Source organism: Lasioglossum baleicum, chromosome 18 (assembly GCF_051020765.1).
Source record: "Lasioglossum baleicum chromosome 18, iyLasBale1, whole genome shotgun sequence".
NCBI lineage: Eukaryota > Metazoa > Arthropoda > Insecta > Hymenoptera > Halictidae > Lasioglossum > Lasioglossum baleicum.
Window position 1 is genome coordinate 7,416,033 of NC_134946.1, and position 27,767 is coordinate 7,443,799.

Consider the following 27,767-nt stretch of genomic DNA (forward strand, 5'->3'; position numbering starts at 1 on the left):
AGGAAGAAAATCGAGTGACTTTTCTCTCTTTCACTTAATAATTTTCATTTTTATGAAATTATGTGTCAATCGAAATGCATGTAGAAAGATAAAATGGAATTCGTTCAAATTATAAATTAAGGGAAACTAAATTGAAGTAAGAAATGAAACATAATTTTGAAAATGCCATGCCATTTTTTAAGTACTCATCCATTTAATAACGTTGTGCAACTGTTTTCGACAATTCTGAAATAAAAAATCTGATTTGGACGAATTTGGTTAGCATCAGCAACTACAGACATTAAGAAACGTTTCTTTGGTAAATCGCGATTTTAATACCATGCAAAAAGTAGCAAGCGGTTCGAAGATTAAGAAACTGCAATAAGTGATTGCTGCTGTATAGCCCGGACTGACAATGCGGTTTTATTATTAACTATAATTATAGGTATGGATTCGTATTAAAGTCCCCCCAAATCACAGTCATTCTATCTCTATTTCGTCGCGGCCGCGGCCAGCAACCCGGTATAAAATCCACCGACATCCTAACGTTATGCGATTTTCTTTCGGTGAAGTCTCGCAGGACCGTGCAGACTGATGATTTCAAAGGTTTGTCCGTCACGCTATATTTTTGTTTAAATCAGTACGTATTTTTGTAACATCTAATTGACGTTCAATCAATATTTATAATAGCAAACCAATCTAATAAGTGTGAAAAAAGTGACTTCTAGAAATTGTGATGTGCATTTTGGGATAACAAAGATGATAATAACTAATTGTGAAAGTAATGAAAACAGTATAGTCGTTTAAATTATCGAATTCTGCATAAAGCGGATTAAGGTCCCATTTAATTCACCAATTCAAATTTATTATATTAAAGTGTACTAAAAATCGAATTGAAATTTATTTTATCGAATTAAAATTTATCAAAATTTTTCACACGTGTTAAAACCTATTTAAAATTATGAAATTTTATAACTTGAGGTACACAAATCTCTGTTCTTTATATAAAAATTTCAACAAATGAACATTTTCAAATGGTAGAAAATATTGTTAGCTAAAGGTGTACCTACCTACTACCTTAAAATATGAATCTGTTTGTATTTCCGTACAAAATTGAAGTTATAAAATTTTGAATAATTAATTCTAAATAATCAACAAACGTATTCAGTGTGAACCATTTAATATTAAATGAGACTTTTGGGGTAGTTTTGAATAGTGACGTAAATGAAATTTTAACATAACCTAAACCTAAATTGGGAAAGACAATCTTGGCTAACTAATTCTGTCATTTTTATATGTAGGCACTCCTGTTAATGATGATGTTGGTAGGAATTTTGAGCGAACCTCAAGGACCTGCCTATCTTCCTCCTCAAGGTACCCGTGCACCCACGGGCGGTGGTGGTAATGTTGGTCACCCCGATGAGTGGGCTGGAGTGAGTATTTTTTTGTTACTTATTGTTAGTCATTTTAGTTATTATTCAAGAATTGAAGAGTGACTTTTTAATTTTATGATAACCACTAGAAATCACTAAAAAATTTTCCAAGTCATTAAAAAACTACACAAGCTACTTTTTCAAAAGTTTGGGGAATATAATAGAATATTCAAAGCAAAATACAAATATTTTAATTTGTACATTATACGATAAAGTGTTATAGAACCCCGTTGATATGCCCCAAGTTACAATATCCAATGGTATTCCCCTAATTTCTATCATGGGGAAGTTTTCCTAGGGTTTAATATATGGTGGTAGAAGCTCCATTAGAGCATAATCAAACTTATTGACTTATTGCAGTCTGAACTTACTACTGTCAAAATTACTATGCTTCGGATTTGAAAGTAATCTAATAAAAAAGATCTATGATAAACCTCTGATAAATCTAATCTTCACTTATAGGATCCGGCAAACTACGAATTCTCGTACGAAGTCCAAGACGCAATGGCCGGATTAGACTTCGGTCACCATGAGACGCGAAAAGATAATGAAGCATCAGGAACGTATCATGTGCTGCTACCTGATGGCAGAACTCAGATTGTCGACTATGTTGCCGACGACGCAGGATACCGTCCAATGGTGCGGTATGAAGGCACAGCCACATATCCTGCTCCAGGATCTTCTCCAGGAGCTTCCACCAATGAAGGATACAGATACTAATTATTCCATGATGTAAATAAATAAAAAAATTTGAGATTAATCAACACTGTGTAGTGATTTTTAATATGTTCAACGGCTTTGCCCATTTTTTCTTGCACTTTTTATGTAGTTTTGCTTTTGTTGATGTAACATAAAAGTTCCTCTACATCTTCCTTTGAGCCTACGAAAATCGGGGATCTTTGATGAATTGTTTCTGGTACAATGTTTAGAATATCCATTTTTCCATTCGATGCCATGCCACCGGCTTCTTTTACTATGTACGCCATTGGGATGCATTCGTATAAAAGTCGAAGCTTGCCAGTTGGATTGCTTGTAGTCGCTGGATATAGAAATATTCCCCCGTATTTTATCGTTCTGTGAACGTCAGCCACCATGGAACCCACATACCTAGCACTATAGGGCTTTCCACTGGTAGGATACTTTTTCGAGTGTATATACTCTTTGATAGATGCCTCCCAGGTGCTTTCATTGCCTTCGTTTATGCTACAAGTGTTATGAAAAATCAATTACGCAACAAGATTAAAAAATACACACTCCTCAAAAGAATTAAGGGATCACTTGTGCGAACCCGAAAAGTTGGTCCCACTTTACGTGATCATAACTCCGTCAAAAATTGCCATATCGATATCGAAAGGAGTATATATTTATTAAAAGATAAATAAATTAAAAACTAAAAACGGAAATTACCTGTATATTTCCCCTTTAGGTGGCACCTTCATGTTCTTATCAGTCAAAATAAATTCTCCAATCGCCGGATCGTAAGTAAACCCGTTTACCCCATGCCCAATCGACAGCACAATTATAGTCGCAGAACCATATAATGCGTATCCAGCAGCGACCATATTTTTACCTGGTTGCAAAGCATTCGCTGCCAAAGGCTCCTTCGCTGGGTCTGCTTTCTTATAAATTCCAAAAATCGATCCAACTGACACCAAGCAATCAATGTTCGACGATCCATCTAATGGATCAAAGCAAACTATATATTTCCCGCGTTTTTCAAACTCCACTTCAATGGCCGTCGAATTTTCTTCGCTCACGAGAACACAACTCGTAAAAGAGGACGTCAACATGTTTATAAACAGCTCATTGCTGAACACGTCCAATTTTTTCACCTCCTCCCCTTGCACGTTCTGTGACCCTGCTATACCGTACCTGAGTGAAACATTCGAAATTATCCCTCCTACAATTTTTGATACGCAAATGTGCATTTTTATATAGGAAATAGTTCAAAATTAGGATCAAATAGAATTTACTTAGTTAATGATTCTGATAAAATTGTGGATCTAGGTGAAATCTGGTCAAAAATGATGTTCTGTGATTTTTTTGAGAATTGTTAAGAATTATTGAACGAGCAGGAAAGTCGCTACGAGTGATTCGTTAAATAATGACTTGCACTTTGTAGGCAAATTACACTGTTCAACCAACTTTTTTTATGTTCCCAATATACTGTTGGGTGGATCTTATAGAGTATTTCGCGCTGATTCCGAATCTGTCCTTAATTTTTCTTCTAGACGCACAGTTTTTGAGAAACATGACTTTGAAAAAAAACGTATTTTTCAACTTTAAACAAATATTGTGATGTTATTATAAAAGATATTGAATTGTTCTTTACAGCAAAAGATTCTACAGACTTTCCCGAATACAGTGATACCCAATACTAATACATTATGATTGTTTAAACATGTTTAAACAAGCATTATAGACGGAGAGACACCACTTTTGCACCAATTTTTAAGGATTTTTGTCAATTTATCTCAAAAAATAAGGGTCCAGCAAAAAATCGAACTATACCACGCGATAGAGCAGACTTTTATCTTGAGAAACCACCATTTCAAATTTGGAACGTCGACGTTTTTTTCGAACCCGAAAGCAAAATATCTTCGCCCGACATGAGTTGTCACCAGTTTATTGAGATATTATTTCTTATTTTTTTAGATAAATTGAAAAATATCCTCAAAAATTGGTTTAAACATGTTTAAACAATTATAATGTATTAATATTGGAGATATCACTGTATTCGGGAAAGTCTACAGAATCTTTGACTGTAAAGAACAATTCAATATCTTTGATAATAACACCACAATATTTGTTTAAAGTTGAAAAATATGTTTTTTTTCAATGTCATGTTTCTCAACAGATTCGGAATCGGCGCAAAAAACTCTATAAAACCACCCAACAGTAACTATGGAACAAATTTGGTGTTGGACAGTGTTATTATTTAACAAATTGATGTATTTTATACTATGCCACATCTAATTTTAAACAAAATCAGTCATATTTAGGAAAATTCACAAGGTTCCAACTAATTCCTTTAAAAAATAAATTAGAATTTGTGAAAAAGTCTACATTTTATAAATAAATTGGAAATAAGTAAAATGATGCCCATCAACAGCCGTAATTTTTAATATATCACATTTAATCTTCCATAATTTGACTTTCACATAAATAAATATTAACCCAAAAATAGCATGATTACAGTATATAAACATCTACTGCGTTGGAAGTTACCCGGTTCATGACACCGCCTCATTAGAATATCCAATCATTATTCACGTTGAACGCTGTAACGCGATAATATTTGTTTTTCAAATATTCCAATATACAACGTGGACTTTGTATGCGCGTAAAAACAGAAAGTAATCGATATTTTTCAGATATTGTATGTATTATTAAACTTTAATTTCAAGAAATAGTTTACGATTGATCGTTTCTAAATTTTCGATTATTTGTTTAAAATGTACATTATCAATGAATACAAATTTTTAAGGATGTTCTGGAGGTATATAAAAACGCAACAAAATTTTTAAAAATTTGACAAGATATAATTCGTACTAAATTAATGCAATTACCAAAGTTTGGGTTCGATTCACTGCACAAGTCAAGACTTATTTTTAAAAGTCACTTACAATTTTTTATAATGTGAAGACAATTTGATTAAAAAATAAATATAACATGAAATTCACTAATTAAACGAAAGCTTTTTAAATTAATCCATTTTTTAATGCAAAATATACTCGTGAATGGCTTTCATTGCCAATATATTGATGGATTTCGAATTTCTTGTACTTTTGTCTCCCATTGTACCTCCAGAACATCCAACTGAAAAATGTACACCGAGACCCATAACAAACAGAACATCCTTAAGAATACATTTGAATATCGTAATTTCAACTACTGTTTTCATGTTGTTTTAAGTAATCTTGTATGTAAATATTCATTTCAAAAGTATTCTTTCCAAAAGCCTACTTTTAAATATTCATGCAGGTGCGTGGGCGTCATTATCTACTCACATATTAGCAATTCCGGCTTTCCTGACCGCGGAGCTCACTGCCTTCACAGCCGTTTGTATACTATTCAAAAGCTGACTTAGATCACCTGTGGCAGTTGGTATTTTCCTTTGCTCCGCCAGCACAAACCTAGTTAAAGTCATGCAATCGGAATCGAGTCCAGGATTCTTCGAAGACATTTTCGGGAAAATGTATCTCTTTGCTCAGTACGCTGTGAACTCAATAATGAAACTAATGCGAATACGTTGAATCACCGTTATATAAGCTCAGCGGGCTTCTCATACTCGTTATCTGCACAGTGTGAAAGCGCGTTAACGAAAATATAATAATTGACAGAATATCTTGGTAGTCCATAGACCACTGTTGATATTTATAGTCGAAAACAGAAAATATTTACACCGTGTTCCCACTACGGGAATTTTTCGGACAGATTGTACTTTGTAAACAAAGATAAAAATGGATATGTCATAATACAGTTATCAACTCCATTTCGAAGCCACTATTTTGGTACTTTTAACTAATCTAAAAACGCTCCGTTTATACTGTGTGCTAGATGCCGAAAAAATTATTGTTTCCCATGCTTTTACGATGAGTATCATTCTGGGTCGTGTCATACTAACACGTAATTTTTTTTTATTAATAAAGAATGAGCAATAATAAAGTAAAATATAACACTGTATTATTTTTATGTTCGATTTTTTCCAACACCCACAAATAAAAAACATGCATTTTCAGGAAAATCCGGATTCCGACTACCCTGGACTCCCCTTGTTAATACCACCAAATATAGGGGTAGAACTAAAAGATTGTATCATAATCACACAAAGTGGCTATGCAATACCAATTCCCACTATACAAAGAACGGATAGACAATAATGGAAAAAAGCCATACTAAAGTAAGTGAAGTAGCGAGGTTTAAATGGCATTAAGATCAAAATTATTGGATGAAAAAGTAGTAGAATCAGCAAAAGAAATGCTGAAGAAAGTAAGGAACAATGCATATGTTTCAAAAAAACTAAATGCTGTAATTGCGGCAAAAAAGCATAGTATAACGGCTGTAGCAAAAATATATTGCATTTGAAGAAGCGCACTAACTTCGTGGATAAAACTCTTGAAATTTGGCAGAGAAGAAGAACTGTTTGCTCCTCCATCACGCCGTAGAAAAACTAAATTAAATCAGGCTCAACTACAGCAAATTAAAGCATGTATAGAAGAAAATCCTAATATTACCATTAAAGAAATGAGAATAAGAATCCAGGAAAAGTTCGGATTAAATATCAGCAAATCTACAGTACACCGCCATATGCAAAAGATGAAATTTTCATATATTACACCAAGACCAGTACACAACGTACAAGATAAAAGTAAACAAGAGGAATTAAAAAAAAAATCTCAATGAAGTTATTGGCAAGTATCCAGAAAAAGAGCTATTTTTCTTTGATGAATCAAGGTTTGGCACACATTCGAAAGTTGGGCATGGATGGTTTAAAAAAGGCACTAGGACTCGGGTTAAAATAAAATTAGGTAGGCATAATTTTTATCTCTACAGTGCAGTTAATCCTAAAAATGGAGAGAGTTTTAGCTTATTTGCACCAAATGTTAACACTGATTGCATGAATGTATTTCTTGAGCAAATGTCGCAATATCTAGGGACAAGAGAAGCTGTTCTTGTTATGGACTGTGCTATTTGGCATAAGTCAAAAAATTTAAAGGTAGCTAAAAATATTGAGATTATATACCTACCTCCATATTCACCGGAACTCAATCCTGTTGAGAGGCTTTGGTTATACATAAAACAGAACATTTTGCGCAATAAAATATACGATACAATTGCTCTGCTTGAGGGTGCTTTGTTTATTACTTCTCTTGCCAGCTCCACAATTAAACAACTCTGCAATGTCTCCTATTTGACTGACCAACAATGAGAATTGGTATCAGAATATCGATGGCGACACTCCTTTGCATTATTCAATAAAGTATAAGCACCTTGATGTTATGCAAAAGTTGTTACAATGCGGTGCAGATATCAATTGCCAGAATCGTCTCGGTGAATCTCCTCTTCACATGGCTGTAAAATATGCTGACACAGTAACGTTGGGATTGCTGATCAAAGGGGACGCTCTTTTCTTGAAATTAAAAATATAGAAGGAAGTACCCCTCTTCACCTTGCAGTTTCATTAAATAAAAAAGATCATGTGGAGCTTTTATTGCAAAATAGAGCAGATATTAACGCAATCGGAAGAGATAGTTGTACCCCTCTGCACCTTGCTGTTATGAAAGGCAATAAAGAAATTGTCGAGTTATTATTAGATAGGAAGGCAAACGCTCATCTGAAATGTTTTTATAACTCTGAAGAAGGTTATACAGCACTGGAAAACGCTGTAGCAAATCGAAACAAAAAAATTGTAGCATTGTTTCTGCTTCATGGAATCATTTTAGGGTGCGTTCCGTTTCACGCTTCAAGCGCATGAATCGCTTTGGAATTAGATTCGTAGGACCACACGTAGCAAAATTACTAGCAAAACATTATGGCTCATATGAAAATTGGTATTCTGCTGATGAAGAAGAATTAATGAGCATAATAGGTGTAGGAGAAAAGATTATAGATTCATTAATATCTTTCTTCTCTGTAAAGGATAATGCTGAAATGGTAAATGACCTAGCTTCTCAACTAAAGATTGAATCTGTTAGTACGAATACTAGTAGTTCCCCTTTTAACGGTAAAACAGTAGTTTTCACTGGAACGCTTTCAACAATGGAGAGGAAGGAGGCACAAGCAAAAGCAGAATCCTTAGGTGCAAAAGTAAGCTCAAGTGTATCGCCTAAAACGGACTTCTTGGTTGTCGGCGAAAAACCTGGGTCAAAATATAAAAAGGCTGTGGAGCTAGGTATTAAGATTTGAACTGAGGAGAAATTTGTAGCCTTTCTCCAAAAGTCTATATGAAGTTTCTGCTATAGATGCCTATTTGGGTTTCAAGTTGCTAAGCAGACACACCTGTTACTTGGGTGATAACATTGATAGAAACGCCTAATCTAAGTAGCAACTTTCTGTTTTTCTCTGCCGATTTATTCTTCAGATACAGATTTGATTAACGCACCTAATTTATCCCGTAATTCTTGACTCTCAATCTTTCTGAACTCCCTTATTACAATGTATAATATTCAAATGTTCTCGGCGCAACGGTTCGATCAGTTAATAGGAAAAAAGCAAAATTTGCACGTTAGTTAGGAACTTTCAACGTTTCGATCTTCATTCAGATCATTTTCAAGAAAGTAGAAAAAACTGCGTCTGAAAAATATATTTTCACAATGTAAAACCAGAAACTTTAAAATATCTGCGTAACCAGAATGTAACAATGTAACAAGATACTGCAATAATTTACTTACATTGCTTTATAAAGATTATAAATACGGAATTGAAATTGTCTTAGCACATGCTGCTTTCATGTCGTCCCTTATTACACTTGGTACTTCTGCTTTACTTTCTGCTAAAGCCTATTCAAGACAAGCTGATAAAGGTGATCAATACCAAGACCTTAAGGAAATTATCTTCATTGCTATAGCAGATTGTGTACTGTTTCCTAATAAATCTGAGTATAAATCAAAGCATACTATTCGGGATGAAGGTACTAATGAACACGATCTAAAAGATTTTTACTTCATATTTATTGAATTGCCAAAATTTCCAAAAACCAAAGAAGATCAGCTTTCAAGTATAGTCGAGAAATGGATCTACTTCTTTAAATATGCAGATGAGACTAGTGAAGAAGAGCTGGAAAAAAATAATAGGTAGCGATCTAATAATTAAAAAGGCCTATGAAGAGCTAAATAGATTCAACTGGTCAGAAAAAGAATTTATTGCCTATGAACAGGAAATAAAACGTATTCTTGATGAACAGGCTGATCTCGCTCAAAAACTTGATGATGCTACTGAAAAAGGTAGACAAGAAGGCATCCAAATCGGCCATGAAAAAGGCAGAGAAGAAGGCATCCTAATCGGCAAAGAAAAAGGTGAGATGAAAGCTAAAATAGATGTGGCTAAAAATCTACTTAAAGCTGGTGTATCTATCGATTTAATAGCTGAATCTACTGGCCTTCCTAAAGCTGAAATAAAACAACTTCAGAAAGAAATTGTCTGACATGATTCTTGTAGCTGCTTGTCCACTGTTGGATCATTTAAATAAGTTTCAGGGTTATCATCTATTCCGTCAGTAGTTTCTTGCCTGTTTTCGCTTCCGGGTTTTTCTCTTAACTTTAGGATCATTTTGTTGTGAATTACCTAAATTCTGACCTTGCTCCGTTCTACCAGATGAGCTACTTGACTCAAGGCCTACATTGGTTATTTTGTCTCCTTCACTAATATTCTGTTCATCTAAGAAAGCAGAAGGAGCTTTTCTGACTTTTTTATATAATATATTATATATTTCATATGGTGGGTTATTTCTGATAAGATCGTTTAAATAACTTGTTTTGTTTCCTGCCTTATCAAAACAAAGATCATGCAATTTTTCAAAGGTAGGGCAAATATTAAGTCCTACTCTACCTAATATTCCAGATAAATTTTTCGGCGTAAAGAGTTTTTTCTCGGCTAAGAAGTGATTTAAATAATTTTCTTTATTAAAACAAGATTTATGAAAATTTCTAAAAATAGAAGATGCATTATTTCCTGCCATGGATAATATATTGGATAAATTATTCGGCTTAAAACCTACCTTATGGAAATCATCTAAAAACTGTGTTTTGTTTCCTGTTTCATCAAAGCAAACATCATGAAAATCTTTTAAAGCAGAACAAATATTAGCTTTCGCTCCGTGCAATATCTTAGATAAATTACTTAGCGTAAAACCTTTCTTCTCATTTACAAAATGATTTAAATACTTTTTTGTTTCTCCTATAAAACAAAAATCATGAAATTTTTCTAAACGATCTGCTGCTCCACTCAATATATTGCATAAATCACCTGGCCTGAAACCTACATTACAGAAATCATCTAAAAGTTCTGTTCTTTCTCCTTTGTCATCAAAACAAACACTATGCAATCTTTTTAAAATAGAGGAAGCACGAACTCCTGCTCCACATAATATACTAGATAAGTTACTTGGCTCAAAATCTGCATTATAGAAATCATCTAAAAGTCTTGTACTTCTTCCTTTGTCGTTAAAACAAACACTATGCAATTTTTCAAAAGCATCTTTAGCATTAGCCCCTGCCGTGCTTAACATACCGGATAAGTTATGCATCGTAAAACTTTTTTCCCCATTTTTTTTCCTAATAAAATGATTTAAATGCTGTTTTTTATTTCCTTTTTTATCAAACCAAAGATCATATAAGTCTTTAAAAGTTTGTGCAGCATTAACTCCTGTTCCACTTAAGATACTGGACATATTAGTTAGATTTATTCCTTCTTCCTCTAAAGTTTTTAAATATTGTGTTTTATTTCCTTGCTCATTAAAAAAGGTATTATATAGTTCTCTAAAAGCGTCTGCAGAATTAGCTCCTGCTCCATTTAAAATACTGGATATATTAGATAGATTTATTCCTTCTTCTTCTAGAGTTTTTAAATATTGTGTTTTATTTCTTTTTTCATCAAACCAAAGGTCGTATAAGTCTTTGAAAGCTTTTGCAGCACTAGCTCCTGCTCCACCTAAGATACTGGACATATTAGTTAGATTTATCTTTTTTTCTTTTAGAGTTTTTAAACATTGTGTTTTATTTCCTTCTGCATCAAACCAAAGATCATATAAGTCTTTAAAAGCTTTAGGAGCTTTAGTCCCTGCTCCATTCAAAATACTGGACATATTAGATAGATTTATTCCTTCTTCTTCTAGAGTTTTTAAATATTGTGTTTTATCCTCTTGTTTATCAAACCAAAGGTCGTATAAGTCTTTAAAAGCCTTTGCAGCATTAGCTCCTACTCCATGCAAAATACTGGACATATTAGTTAAATTTATTCCTTTTCCTTCTAGAGCTTTTAAATATTGTGTTTTATTTCCTTTTGCACCAAACCAAAGATCGTATAAGTCTTTAAAAGCTTTTGCAGCATTAGCTCCTACTCCATGCAAAATACTGGACATATTAGTTAAATTTATTCCTTTTCCTTCTAGAGCTTTTAAATATTGTGTTTTATTTCCTTTTGCACCAAACCAAAGATCGTATAAGTCTTTAAAAGCTTTTGCAGCATTAGCTCCTGCCCCATTCAAAATACTGGACATATTAGCTAGATTCATTCCTTCTTCTTCTAGAGTTTTTAAATATTGTGTTTTACCCTCTTGCTTATCAAACCAAAGGTCGTATAAGTCTTTAAAAGCTTTTGCAGCATTAGCTCCTGCTTTACTTAAAATACCGGACATATTAGCTAGATTCATTCCTTCTTCTTCTAGAGCTTTCAAATATTGTGTTTTATTTCCTTTTTCATCAAACCAAAGATCGTATAAGTCTTTAAAAGCTTTTGCAGCATTAGCTCCCGCTCCATTCAAAATACTGGACATATTAGCTAGATTCATTCCTTCTTCTTCTGGAATTTTTGAATATTGTGTTTTATTTCCTTTTTCATCAAACCAAAGATCGTATAAGTCCTTAAAAGCTTTTGCAGCATTAGCTCCCGCTCCATTCAAAATACTGGACATATTAGCTAGGTTTATTCCTTCTTCTTCTAGAGCTTTCAAATATTGTGTTTTATTTCCTTTTGCATTAAACCAAAGATCATATAAGTCTTTAAAAGCTTTTGTAGCATTAGCTCCTGCTTTACTTAAAATACCGGATATATTAGCTAGATTTATTCCTTCTTCTTCTAGAGTTTTTAAATATTGTGTTTTATTTCCTTTTTCATCAAACCAAAGATCATATAAGTCTTTAAAAGCTTTTGCAGCATTAGTTCTTGCCCCATTCAAAATACTGGACACATTAGCTAGGTTTATTCCTTCTTTTTCTAGAGTTTTCAAATATTGTGTTTTATTTCCTTTTTCATCAAACCAAAGGTCGTATAAGTCTTTAAAAGCTTTTGCAGCATTAGCTCCTGCTCCACTCAAAATACTGGACACACTAGATAGATTTATTCCTTCTCCTTCTAGAGTTTTTAAATATTGTGTTTTATTTCCTTTTTCATCAAACCAAAGATCATATAAGTCTTTAAAAGCTTTCGTAGCATTTGTTCCTGCTCTACTTAAAATACTGGAGATCCTAGATAGATTTATTCCTTCTTCTTCTAGAGTTTTTAAATATTGTGTTTTATTTCCTTTTTCATCAAACCAAAGATCATATAAGTCTTTAAAAGCTTCTGCAGCATTAGCTCCTGCTCCACTTAAAATACTGGACACACTAGATAGATTTATTCCTTCTTCTTCTAGAGTTTTTAAATATTGTGTTTTATTTCCTTTTTCATCAAACCAAAGGTCGTATAAGCCTTTAAAAGCTTTTGTAGCATTAGTTCTTGCTCTATCCAAAATACTGGACATACTAGTTAACTTTATTCCTTTTCTTTTCAGAACTTCTAGATATTTTCTTCCTTCTCCTTTAACTAAAAAATCTAAGAACTTATTAAATGCAGGTGTTTCTTCTTCACCAACTATATTTTTAACAAATTTAATTTCTTCATCAATACCTTTATTTTGAAATTCCTGATAACTAGATCTATTATTTTTTATATCTTCCAAAAGCTTTTCCATTATTACTTTTGTAATAGGGCCAAATTCATGAGATTCTGACCAACGTAACGCTATTTCATGTAATTCTTCGTAATTATATGAAACATTAGACTTACCTATCTCATTTCTAATAACACTATTCAATTCTTCTCTATTAGGTTGATTAACCGCAAATATTAGTTTATCTAAAAATTTCTCCTTTATTTCTCTTTCACTCTCATTAGAAAGTCTTCCTTTTCCTTTTTGCAAAGAAGGCAGAAGCTTTAATAGACTTAAAAGCTTTTTTCTTGTTGTTTCTCCTTGTGCAAATTGATAGAGACCATTCTCATTTATACACGAACAATCTCTTAAAATTTTATATTTCTTTTTTCGAATATCTATACTATCAAATTCTAAAGGATAAAAATCTTTAGATAGCCCTTTTTTTAATCTCTTTTCTTCTGTGAGATCTAAATCTGCATTAGTATATATAATAAAATATTTTATGTCCTCTTTTAATTCTTCAATAAAAAGAGTAAAAAGCTTATCAACAGAAAACGTATGTTGCCTGGAGGAAAATAACTGACTATAATCAATACTACTATCTGTAGTATGAACCTTTACATAAGTAATTTTATCTTTATAATGAACAGTAATGTCGTTAGATATATCGTGGCTTTTTCTTTCAGAATTTATGGAAGATATATTTGTATGCAAAAACATGTCATGCAAGAAGAACATTAATAAATTGAATTTATATATAATTCCAGGTCCAAGTTTCTTAAGTTTTTCTGGAGCTGTTAAATCACGTAATATTCTTTCTTGTAATGCTATATAATCATCTTCAACTGTACTATGTTTTTCTATTTCATTTTTAATAATGCCGTTCAGTGCTTCTCTATTAGGCTGATTAACTGTAAATACTAACTTATCTAAAAATTTTTCTTTTATTTCTTTCTGAGAAAGCTTTCTTTCTTTTATTATTTTTTGCTTAGCAGGTGAAAATTTCAATCGCTTTAAAAGTTCTTCTCTTGTTGTTTTATCTTGCGAAAATTGATAAAAACCACCCCATTTCGTATCATCATTTGTGAACAAAAAGTCTTTTAAAATGTCACATTCTTCTACACTTATGCTATCAAATTTAAAAGGATAAAAATTCCTAGATCGCCCTTTCTTTAATTCCTTTTCTTCTGTAAGATCCAAGCCTGAATTGGTATAGATAACAAGATACTCTATATTATCTAATGAGCTGTCTACCTTAGAGGTCAGATGTTTAACAAAACTATCAAAGTAGTTATTAATAGAAAAGCTTTGTTTTCCTTTATTAAATAGCTTAGCATAATTAATATCATTATCTGTATAATATTTGTCTACATTTTCAATTCGTATATGAATAGACTTTTCTTCATAATGAAGGGCAATATCATTGAATTTATCAATTTCAGAATCTTCAAACGCTAATGACAATAAAGGATATTTATGTTCATATGTAGACTTTCTAAGTGAGCATAGCACTGACAAGTCTAATTGATACATAAGTTTAATCAAATGATGAGGAATGTATCGCTTAGTCTGACAAGCAGTATGCAGTTCATCCTGTCTAGATTCCTCTTTTAGATTTCTAGGAAATTCTGAATTTTCATTACTAGTCACATTTACGTCCATGTGTGCCCTTTTTGATGCCTTATCATCTTTGTTTGTGACAGAACGCTTACGTTTTCCAGAGCTTACATCAGTTTCACGATTTTCCTCACCTGGACTCCTTGAACAACCACTTTGTTTGTGTGAGAAACTTTCAATATCTTGTAATGGTGTAGAAATGTAGGGTTGAGAAATACTGTTTAAATTTGAATCTACCACATTACCGTAAGCTTCCTCTCTAGAAACCTCTATGCTTTTCTTTATATCTTTTTTAATATTACTAAGAAGTGGTATAAAATGGTTCCTGTAATTCACTATATAAATAGTATTACCTTTACCTACCTTATCTTTAGTAACATGTAATCCATCTATCCCTTCATCTCTCAATCTTATAACCCTAATTTTTGTGCTATATTTTTCACATATCATTTTTCCTTCAATTTCAGGTCTTCCCCATATAGCATTTTCTAACTTTAGAATTTTTATTTCTGAACCGGAATTTGCATTTTCAATGTCTTCTACAGTAAATTCAATACGTGGAATATATTCATAAAGTTCTTCACCTTTTTCTTTTAAAGCATTATCCAACCATGAGCCTTTTTCTGATTGATTAGCTTGGCGTGCATATTGCTTACAACTTTCCCGCAAAGACTTTATACTAAATCCTTTACTACCTGTAATCAGACCTTTATCTTTTAACTCGTTTAATCCTTGAGCTACGGAATCAAAGAAACAATCCTCTCCACCTACAGCAACTCCTGTTTTGTACCCTTTAGGTAACGCATTTCTTAGCCCACTTAAAAGTTCCTTAGATTCAATTTTTTGCTTTTCATCTTTTGCCTCTTTTATCTGACGAAAAATAGAAATAGGGTCTCTAGCGAGTCGTTTTGAAGCTCCTGTTATGTTATAGCTTTGATCTTGTTGAACATGCATAAATTCACTCTCCATTATGGGATTTTTATAATTCTACCAGAATATTTTTATAATTCAATTTATTTTTTTCTTAAAAAATTAACCATTATAGATGTCAGTGATATAGTTGATAGGAGGGAATTTTAAAGAGAACTTGACTAAACTTAACCACACCAACAGAAAAGATATATTTTTATCTCGGTTTCCCTTTGCTGTTCTCAGATGAATTATGCTATTAATTTAGTGTTATATATCACTAAAAACTTAAACAACTTAACTATTTCCAGCAACCAAAATCAGCTGTTGTGAGAAGCGTTTGTCTTGGAATGTGTTGGTCTACCAAGTGATACATACGAACTTTTTTTATATAATTTAACTATACGCTAAAATCGTCTATATCGGCTCACTTTCGCTAAGCATACGTACAAACTTGTATCTTTATGATGTAAGGTATTAGAGCTAAAATATCTTGCAGGGAAGGGTGAAACCGGATGCGAACTAACGCCAATAAGGCCGAAAATTAGATTTTGCTCCCCTTCCAATAGAGTAAAAAGACTGAACAGTATCTTTGGAATTATATCCCGTATTTACAAGGTTGGTCTAAACCCTACCAATCTTATTTATAGTCTTGGAGGCGGTTTTATGCAAGCAAATGCTATTTTAGGTGTAGATATTGCTAAACAAAAATTTGATGCTTGTTTGTTGATAGGCAGTAAAGAACGACATAAAGTTTTCCACAACAACAAGGAGGGCTTTGAAAAGCTTGTAGCTTGGTGCAATAATCATGGAGCAAAACTTATTCATCTATGTCTTGAGGCAACTGGTTGTTATAGTGAAGATTTAGTTAATTTTATGTATGATCTGAGATACAAAAGTGAGCTACTTAGAAATAAAACAGATAAATCAGATGCTGCCACGATTGCTACAGATAAATTGCTTGGAAAATAAAAATATGGATTCCCGTTGTAAACAAGCCATACTTGAAGTAATTACCACAATAGAAACAAAAATTGCTGTGCTAGAGGGAGAAATTAACGGGCATATAGATAACCATCCACACCTAAAAAATATGATAGAAAATATCAAAACTGTAAAAGGTATAGGACATATTACCGCTATTGCTGTTGTTGCGGAAATACCATCAGCTGATAATCTTGATCATGCTAGGCAATACACAGCCTTTGCTGGTTTAAATCCACAGCATTATCAATCAGGATCATCCGTAAGTAAAAGAAGTCGAATATGTAAAATAGGATCTGAGCGTATTCGCAAGACTCTTTATATGCCAACTATAGTAGTCAAAAACCGTAATTCTCACTTACAAAAGTTTTGCCAGTGTTTAGCAAGTAAAGGAAAATGCCCAATGGTTATAACTGTTGCGTTGATGAGAAAACTAATGCATGTATTTTTTGGTATTCTTAAAAACAATCAACCATTCAATAGTGATTTAGTGAAATAATTTTAACAGTAAGGAGTAACATGAGCTTATGGTCAATGGTTTTAAAATATATACCATTTAACATAAAAGACCGTGCTTAGAATTCTAGTGCTATATAGGTTGTACTCTACCATTTCATTTTGATAGAGATACTTGGTTATCTTACAAAACAAGCCTTATTGTATAAGAAGACACAATGATAAGCTAGCGTAACTGTGCGCCTATACAAACTAAAAGCACAGTTACACTAAATAGAAGATGTAATCTTAAATTGTTTTGTTATTGTTTATCTTTTTAGTCAAATAATTTGTTGACAGTAAAGACAGTATCTGATTTGAATTTGTTCTCACAAAAGGGAAGGTACTTTTTTGTGGTTTTAAAACGAGTAAACAAACGAATTTCTTGTGACGCTGATTGGTATAATATTTTTCTTAAAAAGATCCTAGTCTCCTTTTGATTCCCAATTCAGGTTTTTGTCATTACAATCTTTGAAAATATTGATTCTGCTATTCAGCCACACATAATAGACTAATCTCCCAGTATCTCTACTTTTGTTGACACGTTCTTAAACTTCATCTCTCTGAATTTTTTTTTAATGCAAAAGATCACTCAACCTACGTCCCTTAAAACCATTTCAAGCCAAATTATTCTTAGATATCTTAATATTAGCAATCAAGTTAACACTAACTTAATGATCGAAGATGTACAATCTATTTATTATACTTAATTAATAGTGAGGTTAAAAATGTTACCTAATGAAACAAATTCAGATTATATTGTAACTCAACAAAGAAATGATCTTGATTTAAAGAAAATTACTGATCATCTACCAAATATAGAGAGTGTTAACAATCATAAAAAGCTAAAGGAAAGAATTACTAACCTGTTAAAAGGGGATATATATAGAGTTCTCTCAGATGAAACAAAGAGATCAGGCGGTAGCACTGCTCTAAATAACCCACTTGCTGTACCCTGTACCTACCAAAGAGGATTATTCAGGATTATTTGGTACCTACTACCTATATGTATAGTACCAGGCCCAGCCAGGCCCCTTACGTTCCCGTCCCTCGCCAAGATGCACCTAATAGATACCAATAGATACCTAGAATAACCAGGAGGCCCTACACTATATCCAACGATAGAACAGTACCGTTGCGCGCAGCTTGGAAGATGGTGGGGGCGCAGCGAGCCTATCATCTCTCACTTCACTATCCCCTCCCCACTTTCTTGAACCAATTAGGGCGAAGATGCGCAGCGACAAACGAAAACTGGTCTTTACGCGGTACTGCTCTCTCGTTGGATAGAGTATATGGTGTTTGCACGATAATATAATAAAACCCAATGAATGGTCTTTTTTGTAGCAAAAATATCTTTGAACGATATGTCTACAGCGTTGTCAACAGTTGTCAAGTGTAAAGTACGCAACGTTGTCCGATTATGAGTTTTCAATACATCCGAAAATCATCGGATGCGTGCAATCGCGAAGAGGCTCTCTTCTGCCCGTTCACCGTAAAGAGAGCGAATACGCTAATAAGAACGACAGGCATTGAAAGATGTAAGAATCCTTAGATTTATTGCAGTTAGAGGCCGAAAATCGTGAAAATCTGCAATTTTTACCACCCTTAAACGTTTGTAGCTCATTGCAACGTCGACCGATCTTGACGAAATTTTCAAAATATGTAAGTCACGCAGATCTACAGAACGTGTTTTTTAAATTTTCAATATAGGCCCACATAAAAAAGTTGAAAATGCAACATTTAAAAAAATTTCTTTTCACAACCTATAGTAAACCAATTGCTCTAGCTTTCACAAAAAATTTCAAATCGTATAGTGCAATATTAGAAGAGTTATCGTCTTTTTTAGAGCGTCCGAATATTAATTCGCGGAAGGAACAGATTTGCTACGCTGAGGCAGAGGTTCCATGTATTTATACTATCTATTCTGTATTCAGTTATATAGATCAGTGGATCGCATGCAATATCTACAGTATATAGGAATCTCATGTCTGTGCTCCCAAAACCCCTAAGGTCCGAGACAGAAAAATACTTTACCTGTCTATATAGGTAATAAATACATTGTTATTAATAATTTATATTTTTATTAATTACCATCTATATATTCTTATGTGTACATATGTAAATATTGAGCCTAACAATGCCTTATACCATATTTGACATTAGCATGTTTCATACTTTTTCATCAGGTTTCAAATGCTCAGGGTACATTTTATAGTACAACTCCTTGTACTCCTTCTTCATTTCCTCTCTCTTTGCAAAGTATTTTGGATACATAGCCTTTTCTACCGGATCCCATTTGTCAAGCAGATAATCTGGCAGTATAACATACTGTTTATGAGCTATTCCACCAACAGAGTCAGGAAAAAAAAACGGCGTTTCAGGACTATATTGGAAACATTCTTCCTCAGCTTCCAATATAAGCTTTTTTGCAACACGAGCGTCTTTTATGTTTTTGTTCTTATCAAACATATCTCTGATTATTGACTGTTGCAACCTAGGACATAATATTGCTTAGAGAATTGTTAACTGAGTACCACATTAAATCAATGTTACACATAGTGTTTCAGAAGTCTTACAAAAAACTAAAACTAAGTTGATACTATTTAAACAACGTTATCTTGTCATATTTAGTTAGGTTAGGAACCAAAAATTTATACAAATTAATTCGCATAATTTCGGTAGCTCTTATTGTTTGTAATTAAAGAATATCTGTGAAAATTAAGATATTCGTAATGATAGCAATGGTTTACTAAGAATGACAAATTTTTAAGCTGAACACTTCTTAATTTGGAATTATGGTTACACCTAAATATGAACATACCTATGGTTGGCTCTTTCCATAGCATGGTTCTCAATAGTACGTAGAACCTTTTTGTATAATCTGCATACCTTCTGGCTATGGGTAATTAATCCTGTCGGTACGTGTGCCATTCCCTTCGAATTCAAAAATTACGTACCTTTGGATTATCGTTTTGCTACACTGATAGTAATTGCATAACTAAACTGCCATGAACTATAGGTGGAGCAAGCGCAACGTAGATAGGAAACTACAATAATCACAAAATTAAAAACTATCCTGATCTCATTTATAATATTTCTTACATCCTAATTCGTTAAACAAGCATTTAAAAAGAAAATTATCTACTAATGTGCATGAATTGAACAATATTAGATAGACATGATAGTGTATAAAAGATCTTTACAATATTTAAAGAAAAATTGTAATCCCCAAAAGTGTTTATTCAATACACAATGTACAATTTAATATTTAATGTATTTAAAATAGTTTCCTTTAGTCTTGAGCATTTCGCTGTGTCTCTAAAATTGACAAACATAGATACTCACATAGGATACTCACTGACAACATAGGAAACTTTATGTTACATAAAATTATTGATTATCTTTTATGGAATTTATATCTTTTTATGTATGTGTCCTGTTTTCCTCAGTGTTACAATTTTTTGTTTACCGCATTCTTTTTATTTTCCCGCCATTTAGACGGTCCACTTTTGTTCCGTGGATTGCCATCTCTTATTATTTGTTTCCAGTTTTTTAACCGTTAAATTAAACGAAAGCATATTACCTTCTAATTGTCCTGGAATTCTACTTAGCACGTCTATTCGTCACATATATTCTCAACTCTCAACCTTCAACTTCAACTATATATACTTGAGCAACTTTTTGGTAACCGGAACCGGAAGTGCAGCAGTTTCTACGTGGTTTCTACCAACGAATGGCGACTGTCATTTCAATCCTTTATAACGCCCGATTCTTAGGACGCGACGCGAACTTTGCTCAGAATTTTCATAAACATAATAATTGTAGTGCAATGAGTTCAAGCCTTGTTATTGATCGTCAACAATTAAATCAAATTCAAAACTCCTTTTGGTAAAAAACATCACAACAGCACAATTTTGTTCTAAAAATGAGCGACAAAATTACAATGATAGATTTTCAAAATTCCACTTGTTCTCTCGAATAACCCTCCAATCGATCTATTCGACTAATTCGCAAACGATAGCAACGATAAATGTAACTATTTATTTCAGTGCTATCAATAAGACGATCGTTCGCAATCACAAATGCAAAAACTAAGTTTTCGTAGCGGTTGTATTTTGTTGGTTTTTGGAATTTCAGGTTAGGAGTGTAGGATCCAGTTTTCAATATTGAAGACTATTGTTACGGGCTTCGAACGATTTTCAACGGGCGAAATGGTGCCGACGATGCCGCCTGATTCACATAAAATCTCATTGAAGATTATCGAGGCGATAAAACAGCACCCGGTTTTATACAGTGCGGATGTGAAGGGCTCCTCGGTTAAACTGCAAGAATTCCGGCAGAAGGTTTGGAAGAGGATTTCCGACGAGCTCGGTCTCGATCGTATGAACTTGTCTATTTTCTTCGCTTTCTTTTCAGGACAAAATTAAACGGAAAGCTAGTGGAAACAGGTACCAATCAAGTTATCGAATTACTCTGTCGTACACTTCAATTTTATTTATTGTTCAGTGAAGAGCAAAACTAAATCAGTAATCAAAGATTCCGTTCAAATTTTGTTTTTAATCCAAACTAACGTGGACAATATTTTCAATGTGACTTTTTAGATTTGAAATATGCATGTGATGCTAAGTACTCTGTCCAAAGTTTTTCAAGTTATCAACCTGTATAGTTTAAGCTGTTTCGACATACGTTCTAAATATTAGTTTTCTGCAACAGTCAGGGTTGATTCCATCCCATTGTAAGAATGAATCATAAAAGAGCTGTAGTATCCTTTTTAAAAGCACTTACAATTAGAATTTTGAGCCGACATTCCAAAACAGAAAAGTTTCGCTTTGCCACATTTTTCTATTGAACACAGTATTGTTGCACAGTAGATTGAAAAACACAAATGTTTCTTAGAAATTGACTGCATTATCTGTCTCAAAGATGACAAGTTATGATTTTCTTGTGTAAACATTAGTAAATGTAAAGCATTGCAATGGTACAGCTTGTCAAATCTAGCTGTGTGGCTGAATGTCCCCTGCAAGGGGAAATGACCCCGCTGCGCAATGGTAAATAGGCAGAACTTTGCAACGATAGAGATTTGATTGTCACCTGTCAAACGATGCACATGGTGACAGTTCAGTTAAAAAGTAAAGTGACACAAGTGTATTCATACAAACATATAAACAGTTGTTTTGTACGTTTACTGCTATAAGAAATAATGGATAGTACGCACTTTTGACGAGGTGTGTACCTTACCGTACATATGTTGCATCCTTCTCTCATCAAGTATGGTCTTTGTTTTTGTCTGCGCATTCCTAAGTTTTGGTCAACCGCACAGCTAGATTTGACAAGCTGTACACACATCGACAACAGACAGTAGAGTTACAGTGGAATTAATTTAATGTAACTTTATTGGTACCTATTTCTGCTGCCTATTTATTTAATTCTGTCTCAACTGTAATTATATACATTCATATCAATTCAGTTAATAGAATAATCCAAATAAAATATACCTACAATAGTGAATGTGCTATCACAAATTGATTTACAAATTTCATCAACCGAACAAATACGAGTGTATTTTTATTGTAATCTTCAGCTACCTGGGTGCGGTTGCGATGGAAAAATTTAAGAGACACCTACTGCCGTATACTCAAGTATAAAAACAAGACGGAGAAAGGAGTACGCAGAAAGAAATGGATCTTCGAGGATCACCTCAGTTTCTTAAAATTCCCGTACGTACAACAGCATTCTTACAATGTAATCGGAGAACATATTGGCTATCTTTTAAAATTCTCCAATTAGATATGAGTCCGATTACCAGCCACAAAGTATAGAGTTGACGGAGGACTACATCCAGGACATAAATGCTGGTGGAATTAGTTCTGAAGGTCTCCTGGAACAGCTTGAGGATCGTAACGATGAAGACTACAGCGAGTACTTGGAAATCCTAGAGGAGACAACTGCCGATCCTATCTTGGATCGAGAATCTATGGAATTGATGGATAATGGGGATACTGGAATGAAAAGTGTGGAGGAGGAAACCATGGCAAATGATATCGATATGTATACACAACAAATTCAATCGAAGTATAGGAAAATAAGACCAAAGAAGGTAAAGGTTGAGCCAGCAGAAGTGCCTACGACTTACAGTATACTGAAAACATCACCATTCAAGAATAGGACAGTAGATACACCAATTTTTGTTACTGCACCGGTTGCAGGCAGTCCAAATAAAACTGTCCCCACAGGCGATGTAAGTTTAATGATCAGTATGTTTTTTTTACTGGGTATATAGCTATTGCTATACTGTTTCTTTTCTTTTTTCAATTTATAGGATGTAAGGAATAATTACGATCAAGTTTATCTAGCTCCAGAAGGAAAAAGCAGTATCGAACTATTTTTTGACAGTATGGCCCAAACTGTGAAGAGACTCCCGCCCAAAGCACAAGCAGATATCAAAATGAATATCTGTAAAATTGTGACAGAAGCTGAGCTCAGATATTCTGGACGTAGTACGCCACAAAGTACACAACAGTTTATTGCACCACCTGGGATGATCCCCAAGTTAGTTTTAATACCATGTAACATGATTGATAGACAGACTAACAAGGGTTGACAGTTCTTAATGTCGGTTTCTGCAAAGTCAAAAGTTATTGTGATATATTGTAAGATAAACAAGATAAGAAGATAGTACCGATGAAAGAAGAAATAGAACAACAATTGCTGCAGTGATGAAAGTATTCCGATAAAGACAATTTTTGTAATTAGTGTGGTGTTCTCCATTTTGTAATATACATTCATGAAGATTGTTCATGTACATACGTGAAATGTTATCGTTATATTATAACCTACTGTTATACATGAATACACTTATTTTAATAGAATCTGTACGAAATATTATTTGTACCCAGTTGGATCATTTTATAGACAATTTTCGATCATTTCTTATATGACAATAAAATTGTAGTAAAATTCTGTAAACCCTCCCGAACACAATGATATATTTTCTAATCGCATAAACATTTTAGATTTCATTAAAAAGGGAAAGAAAAGAAAACTCTTGAATTTGCGCTTCAATTGTGAAAGTTTATATAAATGTTTTTTATGCAGAACGATTTTACACATTCTTCTGAATACAATGATATATATTGTTTAAAGAAAAATAAAAACTACAACTTGCAATTAGCTTTTGTTGCAGCAACGATCATTTTACGTTCACTGCGGTACTCATTATATTATCGTATTGTTTCTGTATTCCTAAAAACGATAGACAATTATAACTTATTTGATTTGAGTAAATATCGATTCGACAATCGATATATCACGAGATACATATATATATATGTATCACAGCATTCACAGCCTACTCTATTGATATTATATAACAGAATTACAGAATGCACATCAATGCACATGTGCCGATGTGCTTACCTACAGAGAGTTACCTATCATGATATGATATACGATATTACGATATCCATGCACATGGAATTAAAGGATAAAGATTTTATCTAACTTGCGATAAAAAGCTGCAGGTCTAACAATATGATACTAAGATCAAAAATTCTGACTTTTCATTCCAATTATCTTATCATTTCGAGAAAGATCAGAAATCTATAATAAAACAGGTACATTTATAAAATAAGACGTATTCGATCTCAAGTGACACAGTATTCAACTGATCATTGTAAGTTATATACTGTAATATGTTGCTAACAATTCTTAAGCATAAAGGACGAATTAGCTTCCTACAAAATTGTGCTTTTCTTCAAAATAGAACTTTCGCCGACAAGGTAAGCAATAAAAAGTTGTAGGTTAATTATTGAAATGGTATCCAGCACTGGTTAAATAATTCTTATATTCATTCTTTATGAATGAAATTACCATCACTTTTACGAGAAAAGTAATTTTTTATTAGATCGCTTTTTTTATAAATTATGGTCACTTAATTAATTTCTGTAATTAAGTGAAAAAGTGTAAGAAAAAGCAAAGGATTTTTGGAGTAAATTACTCTGTAATTCAGAATATTATTTTATCAATTGTTAAAAATTATTAAAATGTTAATAGTTCTGATTTATCGTGAAGAACATTATTAACACGTTCCATGCCACGTGTACTACCGGTGGTATATGTTAAACGTGATCTTCAGGCCACAAAAAAGGGCTTGGCACGGAACGTGTTAATTGTATCATATATAACAAATGACTTTTATCTAATCTGAACGTTAGTGCAAATTGACATAGTAAATCGCAGTAAATCCTATTATACATAGCTGACTTATTTCGTAGGGTACATCCCATGCAAAAAATATTAAATATGATCTTTACATTTATAATTCAATGATATCTCTTTTTCAACATTCCAGCGAATCGTTAAACAAGATGGCCAGAAGAAAAAGAAGTCCAATGAAATCACACTAAAGAATTTTAAAAGTCATCTGCAAACAATAAAAAATGCTATCACACCATGGGACCTCAATGACAACGTAGTCCCATGGTCAGATCGTCCACCAGAAATTTCAAAGCACTGTGATGTTGTTGTGATTGGCGGAGGTGTAATAGGCAGTTCTGTAGCATTCTGGTTGAAAAAGCGATTTCACAAGCATTTAAAAGTTGTTGTTGTCGAAAAAGATCCCATGGTAAACTTTTAATTGTACATAGATTCGTTTCACGCAGATTGGACAAGCGTTCAACTAAATATTAATGATCTGAAAAGACCATAAGTTAATTAGAAAATTATTTCAGTACACCAAAGCATCAACAGTTCTCTCTGCAGGTGGTCTACGTCAGCAGTTTTCCCTGCAAGAAAACATCGAGATGTCCCTCTTTGGTGCAGAGTTCTTACGCAATATTAATCATTATTTAAGCATTGACGGAGAACCGATCGATTCATACTTTCATCCGTACGGATACTTGATGTTGGCATCGGAAAAGGGAGCTGAGACATTATCAAACAATTCGAAATTGCAGAATTTTCTTGGAGCAAACAATGTTTTGATGACACCATCTAAGTTGAAGGATATGTTTCCATGGATCTCTACAGAAGATGTCGCATTAGGTTGTTTGGGATTGGACAAGGAAGGCTGGTTCGATCCATGGTCTCTCCTCTGCGCTTTAAAAAAAAAGGCGATGTATTTGGGTGTGGAATATGTTCATGCAGAAGCGAAGGGATTCATGTACAAGAACCTTACAGATGATAAATTGGACAAGTTAATAGTAAATTTTCGATTTGATTTAATATTTCGTTCCATCTATAACATGTAATATAGAAACATATGTTATGTTGCTAAGGAAGCTTGTTGTTTGATAGATAATGACTCCAGAGGGTGAGGAGAGAACATTAACTTTTGCAATATCTGTTCTGGCTGCTGGGGCTGCGAGTGGTGAAGTTGCAAAATTGGCAAAAGTTGGTGCTGCAGATGGGATGCTGAGTATGCAATTACCTGTTGAACCAAGGTCATTATTTAACAATAAACTTCATGAAGTCTCTATTCAAAATAACGAGTAATGCGAGTACTTATGGGAATAATTTTCTTATGTAGGAAAAGATATGTTTATTGCTTTCATTGCCCTGAGGGACCCGGTATAAACACTCCATTGACAATAGATTATACTGGAACTTATTTCAGGTGAATGCTATATTAAATTGTGGGTGGATTTAATTCTTTATACGTTAATGCAATGTTTTCATGCTTCTATTTTAATGCTTCAGGAGAGAAGGTTTAGCAGGTACTTACATCTGTGGGAGATCGCCAGAAGAGTCAGAGGAACCACCAGTTACAGATTTAAGTGTTGATTACAATTATTTTGATGAGAAAGTCTGGCCTGTACTTGCACATAGAGTGCCAGCTTTTGAGAAATTGAAAGTATGTTGTATTTAGAACTACCTCTCGTAAAAACAACATTGTCCAATACCAATTATCTGTTTTGATAAGCAGCATTTTTGTTTTGCCTAAATCATGAAAGTTATGCTAGTATTCGTTAGATGGAACGATTCTATAGACTTTCCCGAGCGAAGTGTTAATTAATAACATGCAGTTTTCCTTCGAAATACCATAGTTAAGTTTTTGATATACTGGATAATTAAGAATTAACTTTAATGTAAACAACGTGCTTTCTTTTTTTCAGTTGAAATCCTGTTGGGCAGGATATTACGAATATAATACCTTCGATCAAAACGGAATAATTGGATCGCATCCTTATCATAGAAACCTAATATTTGCAACTGGATTTAGTGGACATGGGATTCAACAAGCACCAGCTGTAGGTAGAGCAGTCTCAGAATTAATTATTGATGGTACATACACCACCATTGATTTATCAAAACTTAATTTCAATAGAATCATAGACAATTTACCTGTACGCGAAGCTAATATTGTTTAAAAGGTTCCCTACAATTGTACACTACATTGTATTACTAATACACAGGTGTAACCCAATTTGATACTAAACAGTTTTGTATAAATTTCTATGTCGCTGTATACAATACTCTAGCTACCAATTGTATATATTTGTAAGAAATAAATAAGTTTACTGTGACAATCGCGTGCGTATAATTAATAAAATGCACAATTATTACGAAGAGATATACGTTCCAATGGAAAAGGAGACTAAAACGCAGATATAACGGGAGGAATAAAAATCTTGAATAATTAGAACAATTATTGTAACAAGTAGAATCGCATTCGAAAGGTTCAACTTTTTCTCGCACTTGCCTTTTTATTGGCCACAGAG

General features: G+C 33.3%; 5 protein-coding genes and 1 long non-coding RNA gene across 13 annotated transcripts; 3 read left to right on the plus strand and 3 right to left on the minus strand.

Annotated features, from left to right (window-relative positions):
- The first annotated feature begins 243 nt into the window (after positions 1 to 243).
- On the plus strand, positions 244 to 2,172 carry LOC143218029 (cuticle protein 7). Its single transcript, XM_076442913.1, has 3 exons — positions 244 to 585; positions 1,281 to 1,412; positions 1,875 to 2,172. Exons 1-3 carry the CDS (start codon positions 574 to 576, stop codon positions 2,130 to 2,132), a joined length of 402 nt encoding a protein of 133 aa, XP_076299028.1. The 5' UTR covers positions 244 to 573; the 3' UTR covers positions 2,133 to 2,172.
- On the minus strand, positions 2,162 to 18,299 carry Fbp (fructose-1,6-bisphosphatase). Of its 6 annotated transcripts, XM_076442782.1 has the most exons (5): positions 7,281 to 9,632; positions 7,163 to 7,197; positions 5,423 to 5,630; positions 2,820 to 3,284; positions 2,162 to 2,615 (listed from the first exon to the last, which is right to left on the minus strand). In XM_076442782.1, exons 3-5 carry the CDS (start codon positions 5,596 to 5,598, stop codon positions 2,234 to 2,236), a joined length of 1,023 nt encoding a protein of 340 aa, XP_076298897.1. In that variant the 5' UTR covers positions 5,599 to 5,630; positions 7,163 to 7,197; positions 7,281 to 9,632; the 3' UTR covers positions 2,162 to 2,233. The 6 variants fall into 6 exon arrangements, 5 of the variants coding, with proteins under 5 accessions (XP_076298897.1, XP_076298898.1, XP_076298896.1 ...); XM_076442783.1 differs by lacking the exons at positions 7,163 to 7,197; positions 7,281 to 9,632 and adding an exon at positions 17,916 to 18,095; XM_076442781.1 differs by having other exon boundaries at positions 7,163 to 9,632.
- Positions 18,300 to 19,107: 808 nt separating this feature from the next.
- Positions 19,108 to 20,084, minus strand: Nd-b22 (NADH dehydrogenase (ubiquinone) B22 subunit). Its single transcript, XM_076442896.1, has 2 exons — positions 19,871 to 20,084; positions 19,108 to 19,543 (listed from the first exon to the last, which is right to left on the minus strand). The coding sequence occupies exons 1-2, from the start codon at positions 19,978 to 19,980 to the stop codon at positions 19,219 to 19,221; spliced, it is 435 nt and encodes a 144-aa protein (XP_076299011.1). The 5' UTR covers positions 19,981 to 20,084; the 3' UTR covers positions 19,108 to 19,218.
- A 660-nt stretch (positions 20,085 to 20,744) lies between these two features.
- Positions 20,745 to 23,918, plus strand: LOC143218007 (uncharacterized). Of its 3 annotated transcripts, none has more exons than XM_076442862.1 (5): positions 20,745 to 21,081; positions 21,155 to 21,429; positions 22,631 to 22,766; positions 22,837 to 23,287; positions 23,369 to 23,918. In XM_076442862.1, the coding sequence occupies exons 2-5, from the start codon at positions 21,261 to 21,263 to the stop codon at positions 23,648 to 23,650; spliced, it is 1,038 nt and encodes a 345-aa protein (XP_076298977.1). In that variant the 5' UTR covers positions 20,745 to 21,081; positions 21,155 to 21,260; the 3' UTR covers positions 23,651 to 23,918. The 3 variants fall into 3 exon arrangements, with proteins under 3 accessions (XP_076298977.1, XP_076298976.1, XP_076298978.1); XM_076442861.1 differs by having other exon boundaries at positions 21,187 to 21,429; XM_076442863.1 differs by having other exon boundaries at positions 20,745 to 20,937; positions 21,187 to 21,429.
- Positions 23,919 to 24,419: 501 nt separating this feature from the next.
- Positions 24,420 to 27,416, plus strand: LOC143218001 (FAD-dependent oxidoreductase domain-containing protein 1). The gene is made up of 7 exons (XM_076442846.1): positions 24,420 to 24,827; positions 25,400 to 25,672; positions 25,779 to 26,249; positions 26,344 to 26,489; positions 26,576 to 26,662; positions 26,746 to 26,899; positions 27,162 to 27,416. The coding sequence occupies exons 1-7, from the start codon at positions 24,741 to 24,743 to the stop codon at positions 27,414 to 27,416; spliced, it is 1,473 nt and encodes a 490-aa protein (XP_076298961.1). The 5' UTR covers positions 24,420 to 24,740.
- Positions 26,058 to 27,185, minus strand: LOC143218034 (uncharacterized). Its single transcript, XR_013010959.1, has 2 exons — positions 26,771 to 27,185; positions 26,058 to 26,476 (listed from the first exon to the last, which is right to left on the minus strand). It is a non-coding gene; the product is annotated as an uncharacterized LOC143218034 (long non-coding RNA).
- Positions 27,417 to 27,767: the final 351 nt, after the last annotated feature.